Source organism: Tachysurus vachellii, chromosome 26 (assembly GCF_030014155.1).
Source record: "Tachysurus vachellii isolate PV-2020 chromosome 26, HZAU_Pvac_v1, whole genome shotgun sequence".
In the NCBI taxonomy this organism is placed as follows: Eukaryota; Metazoa; Chordata; class Actinopteri; order Siluriformes; family Bagridae; genus Tachysurus; species Tachysurus vachellii.
In genome coordinates, this window is record NC_083485.1 from 10306865 (window position 1) to 10323204 (window position 16340).

General features: G+C 39.9%; 1 protein-coding gene across 1 annotated transcript in view; it reads right to left on the reverse strand.

The window, feature by feature from the left end:
• The window catches only part of eeig1b (estrogen-induced osteoclastogenesis regulator 1b), a 43708-nt gene extending 28043 nt beyond the window's left edge, over window positions 1-15665 (reverse strand). The window contains exons 1-3 of the mRNA XM_060863152.1: window positions 15590-15665; window positions 15216-15287; window positions 14831-15119 (exon numbers count right to left, since the gene is read on the reverse strand). Coding sequence (XP_060719135.1) covers window positions 14831-14976 — 146 coding nt within the window. The 5' untranslated portion in view covers window positions 14977-15119; window positions 15216-15287; window positions 15590-15665. The remainder of the gene's footprint in view (window positions 1-14830; window positions 15120-15215; window positions 15288-15589) is intronic.
• Window positions 15666-16340: the final 675 nt, after the last annotated feature.

The following is a 16340-nucleotide window of genomic DNA, read 5'->3' on the forward strand; positions in this document are numbered from 1 at the left end:
TCTGTTTTACGGTGTGCGTTTGTGTGTGTTTCTGTTTGACAGTGTGTGTCTGGTGTGTGTCTGGTACCCTGATTCAGGACTGGTGGTGTCCTCCCATTTGTTCTGTCTGACCTGTGTCTGAGTGAGTGAGTGAGTGAGTGAGTGAGTGAGTTCTCATTTATATCCTGTCTCACCTGTGAGCTACTCTCACCATAATAAATGGGGAAAATAGCTCTGGTGGCCAAGGAGGGACTAGAAATGTGTAAGAATGAATGAATGAATAAATAAATAAATAAATAAATAAATAAATAAATGTCCATCATGTTGAGTGCCAAAATAAACCAAACCTGTGTTTTGCATCACAATATTATTCAGATCTGAATTTGCCAAATGAGTGTAATACTGTTAAAAAAAAACAAAACACTAATGTATCAGGAGATTTCATTCAGAAACCTTCAAAACATTTTGCATCCAAAAAGTAAAAAATGTTGAACTTGAATCTTCATTTCCTTTCTTTTCTCTCTTGATACGCAGCTAAGCAGTCTTTTTTTTTTGTAATGACTGGACCTTGCTAACTTACAGGAACAAATACAGGCAGATGCATAGAGCTAATGTGCCAGATTTATCTCACACTGTTAAATCCTGAGATTTAGGCTCGCACCTGTGGGAACCGTGTTGTGCTTTTTGTTTGTGAAGTGAACGAGGCTCCAATAAAACTTCCAAGCCGTCATGTCCGAAACCAGGAACAATTCCCTTTAGACGTCATAGTGCAAATGAATAACTAGAATGGAAACAAATGAAGGCTTGGCCAAAACACACAAACACACTTACTACACACACACTTTCCAGTGAGCCATGTTTTTGTACCACTGCTTGACTCCAACAATGACCTGATCTATCTTAGGGAATACATTACTGCTCTGTGAACTGTTAAAACAAAAGTTGTTAAAAAAGGAGACAACGTGGAGTGAGATAAATTCTACAGACAGAACTGCAGGCAGCAGGTCATTTACAGTAGAGATCACATGCATCCTGTATTCCAAGCTCATTCTCAGAGATGGCAGATGTTCAACATAAGGCTAATTAAAATGTTATTCAACAAATGTGTCACTGAAAATTTCATGAAAATTTACAGAACGTCACAAAAAAGGTGTTTGTGGCGTTTATTGAAGGAGTCTTACTTTAAAAAAACCCACAAAACTTATTTTTTTATGACCTTTTTTGTGTGTGTTTTCTCCAGCTAATCATACACAACCTTGGTCTTTTCCAATGCAAAAGCTAAGCAAACTCAATGTAAATGTTTGCGCTTTATCAGCGTGAGCACAGTTACACAAGACGCAAATAACCATGGAACCAAATACACACACGCGCTCACTTCTCTCTGTCGGTTCATCTCATGACCTTTACCCTCTTTCAGTTTCAGTCTAGAACTTTAGCTACATCCTCTCACTGCTGTTTATAGACCTGTACTCAGACAGGACACGAGCTGCAGCATTAAACTCACTGCCAATCAGCTTTCTAACTATCTATAAATAAACCATCAATTATCAGACTTATGAATTTGGTTGGCAAAGTATCTGTAGAGAAGGAGCTTCCCAGCAAATCCAGTGGACAATAGAAGCAGAAGGCTATGGTGTGACTGCATATCACTCCCGGAAGCCAGAAGTTACTGTATGTATGCCAACAGAAGAGGAAATGTAAACTAACTGCACTCACACGAGTGACACGCAACTGATAGAGCAGCAGACGGCCCATTTTTTTTATATGCTGGTTTGCAACATAAGGCAGTAATTCTCGCGAATTGGAAAATCCTAGGATCAGTTTCATGGTGTAAATTCAAACTTCTCCCGTGCCCCAATTCTTAACTCTCACAACTCTAGTTCGACACAAAAATGGAAGAAAAACGGGGATCTTTTTAAACACTGTTGTTAGATGATCTCAAATTCCAATGACGCTATAAGCCCTTTGTATTCGGGGACCAATGCTGCAAAATGGTCCATGCTCTCTTGGTGCAAGGGAAGACATCCTCTCTCCTGTCAATCATAGTGATGCTAACCAATCATGGTCATACATGTATGTGTAAGAGGGCAGACAGCACTTACGTCTGAATGTGTTACGCAACCCTGTGATGCACCATGAGCAACAGATTGAAAAAAGGTGACTGGCTACCAGAGAATGTATGTGCTGTTGTATAATTGGGGCATGTGGATGGGACATAGTCAGGATTAAATTAGGAGAAAATAAGGGGGTTTTACAAAATTTAGAAGTCACAATTACTAATCCCTTTACGCCCTCTCCTTCTTTCCATGTCTCTCCTTCTCTCGTTTTCTCCCCTTCACTCACTCTCGGCTCCCTTTCTATCATTCTCTTTCTCCCTTTCTTTTGCTCTTTCCTTTGTAGTTGTTGCTGTATTGGGAGAAATTAGTGTGACTGCACCAGATGTCAGAGTTCCATCCATAAAAGAGTGCAGCACTAATCCCCCTCTCTCTCAGTCTTTCCCTCCCTCCTCTCATTTGTATCTGTTGCTGTATTAGGAGAAATGAGTGCTGTGACTGCACCAGATGTCACAGTAACAGCTGTTGAGAAACAGGTAAAGACAAAGACAGGAATGGAGAAGCAAATGCAGGAGCAAGAAAGCCGACTTTAGACAAAATCCTGTCCACACTGCTGGGGAACTCCAAATAAAAACTCGCACTGGTGGCACAAGATGGTGCAGATTGTTCGGGGTTGAACTCAGCAGAGATGCTTCTCTTTCACTTTTTCTCTCTCTTTTTCCCCTAGTCATGTTTTACTTGGTAAGGATTGGGAAGGTATAGACAAATACACACACTGAATACTGAATAAGATACCAATGTTTCACTTGCACGAATGTGCAAGATCATGCATGAGATCACTGCAAAATGAAAAATGGGTTTACTGTGTGGGTGTGTGTATCTGTGTGTTTATCTGTGCCCATGGAAATCCCAAGCTCTGTCGTAAATGTCAACTAGGTTTGTGGTGTGACTCACACACCCCTGAGCTACTGCTTACATTGCAAAGCAGCAGAAATCACATAGCAACTAGGAGCTTGATTATGCCAGGAATGTGTTGATCGCTTTCTCACCCCAACATGCAGGCTTTCAACAGAGGCTTCGGGCAGTGTTGCTCAGGGGGGAAAAAAGCTGCCTTTGATTAAAAACTTGACAGAAATCCTTGATAAGTGGCTGAGGATAATGATAAAAGCATTGTGGAGGAGGAACGGAGGAGTGTTGGTGGCCTCACGGTCTCGGAATTGATGCATTAAACTTGTTCACGTATGTCTCCAGGAAGAGAGAGTTTTCTCAAGTAACGTCATATTCTTCATTCACATCAAACAGCCTTTTTACACAATTTACAACAAAACGAAGCTGTTAAACCTAGAGGTTTGAAGTTTAAAGTCTAATGTACTTATTCAACTGTACGTACAGTATTACTGAGACAAACAATTACTGCATCCCAAATTACATGCTATGCACTATAAACTCTACCGTCTATTGTAAGAATTACAGAAGGGTAGTATCGTCTTAAAAGGATTAAATTAAATAAACAAATAAATAGACAAATAAATAACAACTCCATATTACCACAAATAAATATTAAAACTAATCTACACAACAATCTACCATCCAAGAATGACAGGATTCCACTAATGTATCAAGCAGAGAACACATCCCCAATGACCCTGAAGTCAATCAGTCAACTTCCCACTACACTCGGGAAACTAGTCTGAGACTCTGGAGGAAAAGGGACTATGAGCCGCCTTAAATCCGATTCCCAGCTGTCAGAGATATGGACCTGAAAGTCACTGATCAGAAACTGGAGCAAAGAAGAATAGCACAAGGGGAGGGTGAAAAATCCTCTTCTTGAGAATAAACACAGTGCTCTGGCACAGCGATTGTGATCGCGCATGCGGCGATAAACATGAATCACTGAAGTCGGGAAGAGATGGAAGAAATCGGAATGCTGGCCAGTAAATTTCCAGTCTTGCTTGAAGTATTTCGTCACGCGATGCTGCGTAAGTGTTCACACAGCAAGGACAATAGCTGCGTATGGGATGTTAGTAATCTGAGAAGCCTGAACCTGAAGATCACTCATCGTTAACTAAATCTCTCCCCGTGAGCACGGGAAACTTGCATTCTGGCTCTTTCCACAGTCAGGGTTTCTTAAACCAATCTTTTGTTTAAAAAAAAATTCCAACTGCCTCAATATTAGTTTCATTTTGAAATACTCTCTCACACGACCAACCCATGACAAACACAAATTTATCCACAGTTAATAATCCACATAAATAATCTACAGTTTCATTTAATAGTGTCTTGAGTCACAGGAAAAAGGATTGTTAACACTGTTAATCGCTGAGGGCTGCTGATGTACAATTCAGTTAAGCAGTGTGGGAATTTAACAAATTAAGATTTACTCATGAACTCATGCATTTTCAAAGCTTCACCTTTCCAGACATTAAAGGAATACAAGTGCTCCCAAACTCCCCCAACACCCCATGACAGTCTGCTAGCAGTCAGTTTGACAGAATGAAAACTACAACGTATCGCTGTACTGAAAAATCACACAAAACCCAGTCTCCATGCCGACCCTACATTAGCCGAGGTAACAAAAGCGCTAAAAACCAACTAGCTAATGTTAGAAACAACGCACCTTAGAGGTTAGTTCTGTGAGGTTAGTTGATTGATGACCTATAGATTTAAAGCAAAAAAATTCTTAAAAACTTTGTATATAAATAAATATATATGACTGTGCTTTGGATAAACATTTGGCAGAATTCAACAACCGCCCTTAGACTTGCGTTATTAGTGAGTTAGCACTAAACAAATTTTCTGTTTGTCAGTGTAGGAAATTCTGAGATAACCTTGTCTGTGATAGTTGTATATAAGATGCATGTTCAGTGGACACAGTTTGGGATGAAGAATCCCAGAGTAATCCTTTGAACTCGGTGTAGAGGAAAGGGTTAACCAAGCGTCGACTCCACAATCGCAACTCGACATACCGACACTTGGGCCGTGGAATACTTTGTCAATTTGACCTGTGAACCTTGACCTTTGTGAAACCCGTGACTGAACAAAAGTAGCACGTAAAAGAGCCAGCAAGAGGAGGAAGAGATCTGTCTGTCTTTTGCTTGCAGGCTTGGAGCTGCACTCCTTCACACTACCTTTGTGCTCAAGATGGTTTCCTTGCAAGGAGACACAAAAGTGGTGCTCAGATTGAAACAGAAGAGGAAAGGAAAGGAAAAAAAAATAATAAAAAAAATCACACAACTTCTGCCTTCTCTCTCCTCCCATTCCCCCAGGACTGCGTTTAACCTACTTCTCTTTGGTACTGTCTTCCAGACTCAGATTCCCAGGCTTTATTAACGCTTCCCTTTCTTTATGCAGAATAATACAGTCCTATATTACAGAGAAAGAAAGACAGAGAGGGAAGAAAAGAAACGTGGCAGCTGCTAAACACCACGGCAGAGTTCAGAATTCACAAGTTGCTTATCTTCAGAAGAATTCCAGCTGTTTCGATTTAAGTCTCGCAGACATCTTTAAACGGCTAACGTTTAACGTGACTAAAACGTTATGTGGGTCATTTAAACCGCGCCTGTTCTGTCTCTAGGATTTGTTTAAAGTGACTTTTTAAACAGATAACTTCTCTTGGATGGCTGATGCTGTTTAGAGAATTTGGTGTTTGGGTCAAAATGTTAGTCACAGTGCTTGATTCACAATTTCCATCTAAATGGGAGACTTTCGGTAATTCAGAAAAGCCTGGCGTCTGTCTTACAGCTGTTAGTGATGTCCTGAGATGGGTGAGTCATTGAGCATAAGGATGCCTGACATGACGCTTATACTATTGATATTCTAATATCCATCACAATAAGCTTAATTATTGCACCTTATATATTTTTTTTTAATTGACTAGAAGCAGTTGACATGATGCTTAAACTTTACATTTAATCTATAAAATGTTTTGAAAAACTGATCGTTGGGCGATCATCACTGATTACCGTTTTTTCAAATATTTTATCATTTTTTAATTCGTTTTAATAGCAATCGTAGTTTTTAATTAATTAATACATTGTAATACACAATGTACACAGTGAATTAAACCCATCACATCCTGCATAACTGTTCAGCCAGAACTTGTAGCTAGCAAGTTAAAGACAGTAAATAATTTGATATGTCACTACCAGTTCTTCTGTTCTTTCTAACAAGAAGTGTTTCAGAAATTAAAAGTCCTAATGCTCACTGAACGTCTGCGAAACAAAGTTCCTGATACCGCTTTCATTATAACAGATCAACAGTTTGTTCCCTTAACAATCCCTCGGGTTCCATCTCTTCATGCTTTTAAATAGAAAAATCATTTCACATACTAATACAACGCAAAGTGCAAAGTCCTCTGTTCTGAAGGGAACAAGTTATGTCACAGTCCACAGTGGTGCTTAATATGAATTTTTTTTTTAACCACAGAAATGTTTCTCAAGTACTGAGATCAAACCCAATCCTGTGCTCTGAGATGCCCCAAGTGCTTGCTCATTCAATTTGAAGGCATTATCTTCAACCACTAACATTCTGTACAAGGTTTGTCCCAACAGAGGGAACAGCATTTCACACTGAAAGCCAACAGTGTCCTGACTCAAAAATAAAATAGTTAATGTTTATACTGATTGAAAATGCGCGATACCTCCATTTCTATTCCGTCGTTGGAACGCAACACCGTTGTACTGGTAAAAAAGGTTAAACAAAATGTCCCCTTACAGAAAGTTTCACCTAAAACAACATGTTTCTCATTGTTCTGTATTACTTAATAAAACCTGGTTACTGTTCGTCTCAGGCTACGTCCATGGGAGTGAGTTGTTACCATAGAAACAATAATGTATTAGAAAGTGAATCCATATAAACCTGGGATTAACCTTTCAGTCAGCGTTATTCTGTAGCTGTACTGAAACAGAAACATAATCAACATCTGACCAATCAGATTGGAGAATCCAAATGCGCTGTTGTAAATGTAAGGAATAACAACTTTGTGAGGCTATAAGAAAATAAATCACAGTCGGGGGAATACGGTACGACACCATACAAAGCCGAGTGCCGCTACCCCTGAGGGCTTTATTTTCATATTTTGTTTGGCGTACGTTACTCGAATTATATCACAATTTGCCAACAAATACAATCGTATTAGTTATATACTTTTAGTGATTTATAGTCAGATGTAATGTTGTGGAGTGTTTGATACAGGTTAGTTCTCTCACCAGCCTCAAACATTTAGCTAACTAACCTATCTATAAGGACTGTTTGACTGTTTTCACAGTCAGATTTTTAGTGAATTCTGTCAGTAGCCAAACTTCATCATAAAATACATCATAAAACAAGTTTTCACTCATTCCTTTACATTAACAGGTTACCTAGTTTGCTAGTAAGCTTTACACTGATGCTGTGGCTGAAATGTTCCCGGATGTTCCAATATCCTTTTTTTTAAATGAAATCACAAAACATCTAACCTGAATTGTTTTTTTCTCCCCATACAGACCTGAGAATGTTTTGGGGTATTCTAGTAAATAAAATCAGTGTTAAAGAGAATAGACCCTGGGTTTCGTACAAGTTATTGTAGTTATCTCCTTTCTATAATAGAAGGTAGAGAAAACCAAAGGCTACATAGTTCCACGAATAAGATGCTAACAATAACTTGCCCTTTTATATTGATAAATAAACCCTTGATCCACATCTTACATAAAAATGTGTGTGTGAGTGAGTGTGAGAGAGAGAGAGAGAGAGAGAGAGAGAGAGAGAGAGAGAGAGAGAGAGAGAGAACACGTGACAAGATATTTTCAGTAAGCGTCTGCCAGGATTATGGGCTTTGCTCAAACCAAACTCACTGGAAAAAAAAAAAAAAAAGTGTGGTGGAATATATATACTTGAGACAGAGTCTTGGAGAACAACAAAAACAAAACAAGAAAAAAAGAAAGGGAAAAATCACTTCCCGGGGCTAATTGCTACTCCAGAGAGGTCAAATTCCTAAACCCATGACAGATATGTGATCGCTTGTATGTAGTGCGTATTTCTTTTTGTTTAAAGGGATACTCCAGTGTTTTGTCATCCTCTTCTTGATCCACCATCTCTCAGTGTATGTGTGATTAGCGAGGATAAGAACGATTACTGAAAACTGAATGAATGAACCGGTGGCAGTAAATTCACTTCAGTCAATCTGTCAAATCTGCCAGAATTCTGCCGTGGCATAAAGTGACACCACTCAGAAGTTGCTATAGTATATATATATATATATAAAATTCAGATATACAATGTTGAATTTTATGATACATACAAACACCAACTCTCTCTCCAGAATTTAAATGCAAGTGGAAAGCTAGTTGCATCACCCACTGGAAAAAAAAAAATATTACTATGGCAACCAGTAGTATAAGGCCTACTGACGACTTAAATAGCTTAAAGAAAGCATGGAATAGCATGTTTGACATGGAAAAGACATGAAATACCTTAACTAATAACTTAGGAAGCACCAGAAATTCTGCTTAACTGCGCTACATGGATGAACTGGAATATTATAGAGGAGTTCCACAGACAACAGATGTTTTACATCAACGTCAAACTTGGAGTAAAAACAGGCTTTCTGCTTTTCTCTCTGTGATGAAATTAGAAATACAAACAAAGGAATATCCCTTTAATGGAACCATCCTGAAACCCCCAGATTCTCCTCACCTCACTCGTGTGTGTAGATCAAGCGTTTGAGTGTGGACGAATAGAGAGAAGCAGAAAATTCGATGTAAGTATGAAGCAGAAACACCTAAACTACAGTCCAGACTCAAATCCTAATCTAATGTCTGGTTAAGTAGATAAATTAGAGACCTTCTCCGTGTTCACTTTTCCGTGTTAATCGATCAAAAGAATGCTACGATTTTGTTTTGAGAAGTGTGCAGTCTTGTATCGGTGGTGGATTAAAGTGAGAAAGTTACACACAACACAGAGCAATGAAACAGAGCACGTGCATAACAGACGAAAAATGTTTCACACGTGTGAATGTTTGCATTGCACAGGTTAAAGAAACGTTTGCTGAAGTGATAAATGGGCTTTTTCCATTCTTTTTAATCAGCAGAGAATAACTGGCCGTGTATGGTACGGTCAGTGTAATGTGGGCTTGTGGTGTTTGTAAGACAGAGATAAGAGAAGCCTAGAGGCTTTTCACAACACCACAGGGCCAAATCAGCAAAACGCTAAGGGCAGATAAGGCGTGAGTGTGTGTGTAGATTTAAAAACCTTTAAATCTCAGTGCCAAATGCTCAGCCCTGTTCTAGTTTTATGGTGCTGGGTTGCACATGAACTACCTTCTATTTATTCTCATACTGCTCTAACAAATATTCTCTCCCCCTCTCTCTCACACACACACACACGCACGAAGCTCACTACTGATCTGAGAAAAGAAAAAAGAATTACAGTGCAAAGAAGACAGACATAGACAGGAGAGCATGAGAGAGAGAGAATCAGAAAAGAGAAGAGGCAGACAAACAAAGAGAACCAGGCAAAAACAGAGGAGAGAGAGCGAGAGAGAGAGAGAAACAGCATCAGGAAAGAAGAGGCAGACAAAGAGAACCAGACAAAAACAGAGAACAAAGAGAAAGAAAGATAGAAAGGAGGGGGTATATTGTTGACTATATTTTCGTCTATATTGTCATCACTGATTAAATGGGTAGCAAAATCTAAATCCTAATCTCAAGATGCTGCTTTTTTGCCTGTAGAGTTCTTGTGGTTTTCCATCATCATGGTGCAGTGTTGTATCTGATCGCACCCTATAAGCAGATGCACCCTGATCTGTGATCTTTATCCATTCTGATCACATAACAGGACACATAAAAAGGTGCATGCAGGATCCCATGCAGCTGAGTGAAGGAGATTAACCTAAATCATAAATATGATTAATTTTAGCACTGGTTGCACTGTTGCCCTTTTGGAACATTCATAATGAGTGCTGAATGTTTGCTTTGGGTGTGTATAGGTGTGTGTGTGTGTGTGTGTGTATAGGTGTGCACAGGTAAGTGTGTGTGTGGGTGTGTGTATATGTGTGCACTGAACTGATACTGGGTGTTCTGCCATTGATCAGGACTGAGTGAGTAACCAAGCACAAATTTTCCAGAAAGATAAAATAATGTATTAGGCTTTTATGTATGCATGATTATATATGTGTGTGTGTGTGTGTGTGTGTGTGCGTGACAGACAGACAACCACACACACGCACACAGACACATAGGGTTTCCTTGACAACCCCAGCCACTAAACACATCCTCATATTGCACATAACCCGCTAGCTTTGAATTTCAGAAAAAATTTAAATTATCATTTATCACTCCAGTTGAGGCCAAACACCTCCTGCCAGACCAGCTCGACTAAAACAAATTTATTTATTTTATTTTTTTTAAAAAAGAGACCGTTTTAAATTATGCTCCTTTTATGGTGTATACACAATGCCCAGTTCACACTGCTACTGTTTGTGTCATAGCACATTGTTAGACTGGCGGATTGGCACATCAGCAGATTGACCACTTGTTCGCGGTTGCAGAAGCAGCCTCATGAGAACCTGCTGGTACGTCATTAACATCAATAAGTACAACACGCCTAAAAGACATGTCAAAGCACATTACACTGTGGTGCACAAGCTCCTTAAAATCCTCTTCATTCAGCCCCTCTTGTGCTTGGAAGTGTCTAAGGAATAAAAACCTGTCAGGACTTGTTCAGTATTTGTTCAGTGATCAATGATATTGTAGGAAGAAGCGAGATCGCTTAGTGTTTCTTTATCTTACACTGCAGTTCCACTTTTCTCTCTGTTAACGAGCTACGCGACACACATTTATATTTTAGGTGTTTGGTGTTCTGTTCGTGAGACAGCCAGTTCCTGTTCTCGCTTAGTTTTTAACAGCGGTAGACAGTTCTTACCTCAGCATCCTTTCCCTTTTCCTGTCATATGAAGATAATCAGACAAAAAAAAACAACGCAGCATGTCGTGTTTCTGAGAAGCCGATAAGCACGATAAGTCCTCTGTCATAAGACTTGGTTGATTCAGCAGCGCAGTCTTACTCTTGGCGTGTATGAAGAATTCTTTGCTTGTCATATTGTTTATTTTGGTTGTGTGAAGACTGTGATATTTGAAATGGTGTTTTTCACGACATTTGAAGGAGCTTGTAAATTTTTTCAAATGATTTCTCTTTTCGCCCAAAACAAGCAAGGAACATGCGATTCCTTAAGACCCACTTCGATTCATGTGCATCAAGAATGAGTACATCTATCATAAAGTAAAACGTGTGTCTTCACTGCTAGGAGTTTGAAAGAAAAATCCTACAACTTGCTATTTTCGTCTAATTCATGTGGTTTTCTGCAAAAACACCACAAAAACCTTGCATGCTGCACTGCACATTTTGAAAGCGCTGCAGCAAATTCAAGCTTATTTTGGACGCAACAATCACAAAAAACTCCTGGAGGAACTGATATTTATACCAATCAAAGGTTGATGCAATAAAGTAGCGTTCACCTGATCGTCAGGAGTTCATGAGTTTGAATTTGTGACAACACACAAGCCCAGACTACAAAAGACAGGGATCTGTGAGCTTGTGTATGAGGAAGAGGGCAGACTGCGGTTTTCCTGGTGTGTTGCACGCTTCTCTACGACATAGCATGTGCTCCATTTCAGAAAGACACACATGTTGACTTCATGTCTCAGAAGAAGCATGTTTCCCTTCGCAATCCTTGTTTGGTCTCTGTTGTGCGATAGGGGAGTTAGTGAATGAATGTGATTTAGCAGGACCAAATTGGAGAAGGAAGGAAAAAAAAAAAGACAGAAAGTTGAAGTTAGGTTTGAAACTCAAATCAATCGCTCGCATCCTTTTTGAGTTGTTTCATGTTTACAGACATTAACAACAAATTTCAGTTCATTTATGCAGGATTTTAACAGCCCCTCTTCTTGATGCTGGCTTGATATAGAGAGTACATGTAAAAAACTAAATTGATACGTCAGCGTCCTTGAACCAATAAACTGCAACCCAAACAACCACTCTGACGTCCTTCCAGCAGTTCCACCAGGCTCCCAGTCACGGCCACTCTGGACGAAACCTGAAGCGGATACTTCGTCTTCGTCTCAAGTGCCGAGCTCCTCTTTCACCACGTCAACTCATGCGTGTCTTCGCTGTTAAACAAAAAGGAGCTCGGCTTTTGTTAAATCGGCCGCCTCGTGAGCACAAGCCACCGGGATAAAGAGGGAGGGAATTAGAAATATGAGAGAAAAGAACTGGGGAGGGAGGGAAAGAGAGAAAGAGATGGAACATTGTGGCTTAGGGGACAAAAAGCCCTCTGTGTGTATCACTCGAGTCTCTATGCATTTCTCTTTCTATCTTGGGCAGCTTCTGTGCTTTCTCTCCAGACTGCCTTTATCTTCGCTTCTTTTAGGTTTGTGGCTCTAAAGCAACATGCATTCGGTCTGCTCCGCATACGCCACCCTCTCCTGCCATCTCTCCGTCTCTTTTGAAGGAATGGTAATGAGTTCGGGACATAACCCCTACATGCCTGGGCTCAGGAGACAGACGAAGCATTGTGCAGGATGAATGCAGAGGGGCATTGCAGTGCAACAAGTACACAAACGTTCCTGGCACTGCCAGGGAATCAGCGCTACCACGCCATGCCATGTGCCCAAAAATACCATCTGAACACCCACACACAGAGACAAAACCCCATTTAAGACAAGACACACATAATAGACATATTCTGCGGCTCAACATATGAATATGCATGTTCTCCTAAAGTGACCCGTAATGGTAAAAATACCCGTTATTGGACACATGCAGCTGAACGGCATACAAAATTAATTTCCTGTGAAAAGCATTCATATTCTCAAAAGCCACACAGGTGCATCGTTAAGCCCGTTAATACCCCACGATAAAGCGTGAACTGCTAGTCTCGAATCCGATTGATTCAAAAACATTGAATCACACAAAAAGCCTAAATGTGCCTCCTCTTGCTATAGAGTTAAGAAACGATGACACAGAGTAGGAAATGTGTTTTTTTAATCGTGGTTTGTTGAAAAGCTTGTTAAAAGATAATTACAGACCAAATCTACACAGTCTGGCAGTTCACCTGCTCAATCACTCCAGATTCATTTCAACACTCGGTGATAACAGAAACAGCTACATTAAGGCTACAAAAACAACACAATATATTGTAAGTGTACTTGTGAGGCAACACTTTGGTTAAGCATTTTAAGATGTGCGCTGATTAACATAAGAATAAAGACCTATTAAAAAAACTGAAAGATCCAAAGGTCTCTGACTAAGAGAGATCAGAAGAGACGGTCTCACTCATTGTAATCAGAAGACTGACAAATCTCACTAACAGAGATTAAATGTTGCAGCGTCTAACAGAGAAGATCAAAATACACAGATGATAGAAACCTGAAGATCCAGAAAACCCAGGGTGAGGTCTGAAAATCTAGACATTTCACTAATTGAGAAGATCCTGAAAAAATCCTGATATCTCTCACTCAAACATTGGTGAAAAAAATCCTGATATCGCTAATAAATCAGCTCAAATGATCAGAAGATTCAGACATCTTCAAGAAATTAGAAGATCTAGTGGTACAACGCTACATGAATTCAGATGCAGATATCTCTAAAAAGATGTGATCTGACAATCACAAAATCTCTCTAATATCCATGTGTCATATCAGAAGATCTACATGGCTATCTCTAGTAGTTAAGGAAAATGTCCCGGTGTCTTTAGTAAATGCATAATCAAACTCCCGTCTCTAAAACAGACCAAATAAACAACATTTGTCGGACTGTATATTTGTAATCACCCTCCAGTGACACCCATATAAGGATGAGGTTCCCCTTCGAGTCTGCTTCCTCTCAAGGTTCTTCAAGGGACTTTTTCCTCCCCACAGTCACCTGAGTCACCTCAGACTTGCTTATTGGGGATAAACACAAACACATTTATTCATTCATTCATTTATCTTCTACCGCTTATCCGAACTACCTCGGGTCACGGGGAGCCTGTGCCTATCTCAGGCGTCATCGGGCATCAAGGCAGGATACACCCTGGACGGAGTGCCAACCCATCGCAGGGCACACACACTCTCTCATTCACCCACACAATCACACACTAGGGACAATTTTCCAGAGATGCCAATCAACCTACCATGCATGTCTTTGGACCGTGGGAGGAAACCGGAGTACCCGGAGGAAACCCCCGAGGCACGGGGAGAACATGCAAACTCCACACACACAAGGCAGAGGTGGGAATCGAACCCCCAACCCTGGAGGTGTGAGGCGAACGTGCTAACCACTAAGCCACCGTAACCCCCTACAAACACATTTAAATATATCTAATATTAATCTTGAATTTTCTATTATATTAATCTTTAAATTATTCTTCATAATAACCTTTCATTTTATGTTTATGTTCTGTAAAGCTGCTTTGAGACATCAATTGTTAAAAGCGCCATACAGATAAACTTGTATTGGATTGAATTGAATTAATCAAAGCCTTCTTATCTCTAGTGTCTAGCTCTGAAATGTCTAGATCAAGAAAACCCCATGAGACAGACGTGTGCTGTAGCAGAGAAGGGTCCAAGGTGCACGAAACCTAGTGGTTAATGTGTTGGACTACTGATCTGAAGGCCATGAGTTTGAATCCCAGGTCCACCAAGCTGCCACATCTGGGCCCCTGACCAAGGCTCTTAACCCTCAATTGCTCAGTTGTATAAAATAAAAGAAATCGTAAGTCACTCTGGATAAGCATGTCTGCTAAATGCCGTAAATGTCCTAGGAGTGTTTGTTGGTTTCTCCTACCTAGACGAAGAGATGACAAAGTCTCCTCCATCTAAAAGCCGGATTTTGCAGAAGAGCATCCCGTTGATGAACGGCACAGCCGTCAGCTCTTCTAGAGTGAAATGGACCTGGAACTTGAACTTCTTCTTCTTCATTAAAAACGCCATTTAAACGTGTTTGTAAACTGGGGTTTGACTGTAAATAAAGAGGTAGGTAGGTGATGGACGGCTTGGTTAATCTGGAGCCTGGAAGTCCTCCTTCTTGTGGACTAGAACTCGGTTCAACATCTCCAACAACAAATCCCAAAGTTCTGGACAAAAAAAAAACAATCAAATCAATACCATTAATAAACACATCTCAAAGCTTAGAAATCCAGTAAACAAACACTTCAGCTAACAAAACTTACCTGAACGTTAATACAAGGACAGTCTGTGCTTCTTGTTTCTCTTTTAACACAGTCCAAGGTCTGAAAAACTCCCTGGAACGAAAAAAACACGACTTATTATCGATATTCAGACAAACACAAGAGGTCTTAAATCTGTAAAACAGTCTTTTACAAGGTGCAAGAAATAAAAACGTTCAACAAACAAACAAACCGGAGCAAAGAAAATAACCGTCGTCCATAACAACAAACAACCAAACAAACGGTTTAATGGAGAAACAAACACGACGCTTTGACTAATTTCTCTCCAAACAAGTCCAGAAATAAACCCTAAACAAAACACTAAGCTTTCTTTTAAAGTGTTACACACAAACAAACACGGTAAGCAGAGAGAATACCTGACTCCCTGCTCGCACACACGGATTGTATGGCGACAAAGCAGCGCTACTCAAGTTCAATCTCTGGCTAGGTTTGATATCGCACTGTATACTTCCGTCCTAAAGAGTGCGCGAGGTAGTTTATGACGGTTTGTTCGTGTACGCATACTAATTAGGACGCTAGTATGCGTTTTTTTTTTTAACGTAGAGCGGAAACAAGCCCCGCCTCCTAGGTAGGTGACGCGTCGACGTCTTTTGAATACTAAATTTGCATACAACTGTTCCGAATCACAGTTATATTCAAACGACTCTTCGGTATTTGGGCTGAAAACTCGACCAAACTGCGCGACAGGTTGGGAAAATGTTCAACCGGGTTTAATTTGTGAACAAGCCATGATATAAAAACGACCAGATCATGATGACGCTTTTATTCAAATAAACGAATCGAAACGAAATCGGAATCCGAATCCGAATCAAACGTCATATACGCTTTAATACGCTTTAATTTTCCAGCACGCAGAGACAACACACAGACAATAAAAAAATAAGGTTACTTTTTTTTACACACACATATTTAAATACAAATAGATCGTAAAAAATAACAATAATAGATTGAAAAATAAATTATTTGTATGTACCGTTGTGCTATAGATGATATAATAGAATAGAATAGAATAGAATAGAATAGAATAGAATAGAATAGAACAGAATGCGATGCAGGGACGTCTATTGTGGTTATGTGTGTAAGAACTTAAAAGTGAGCATCTACCGC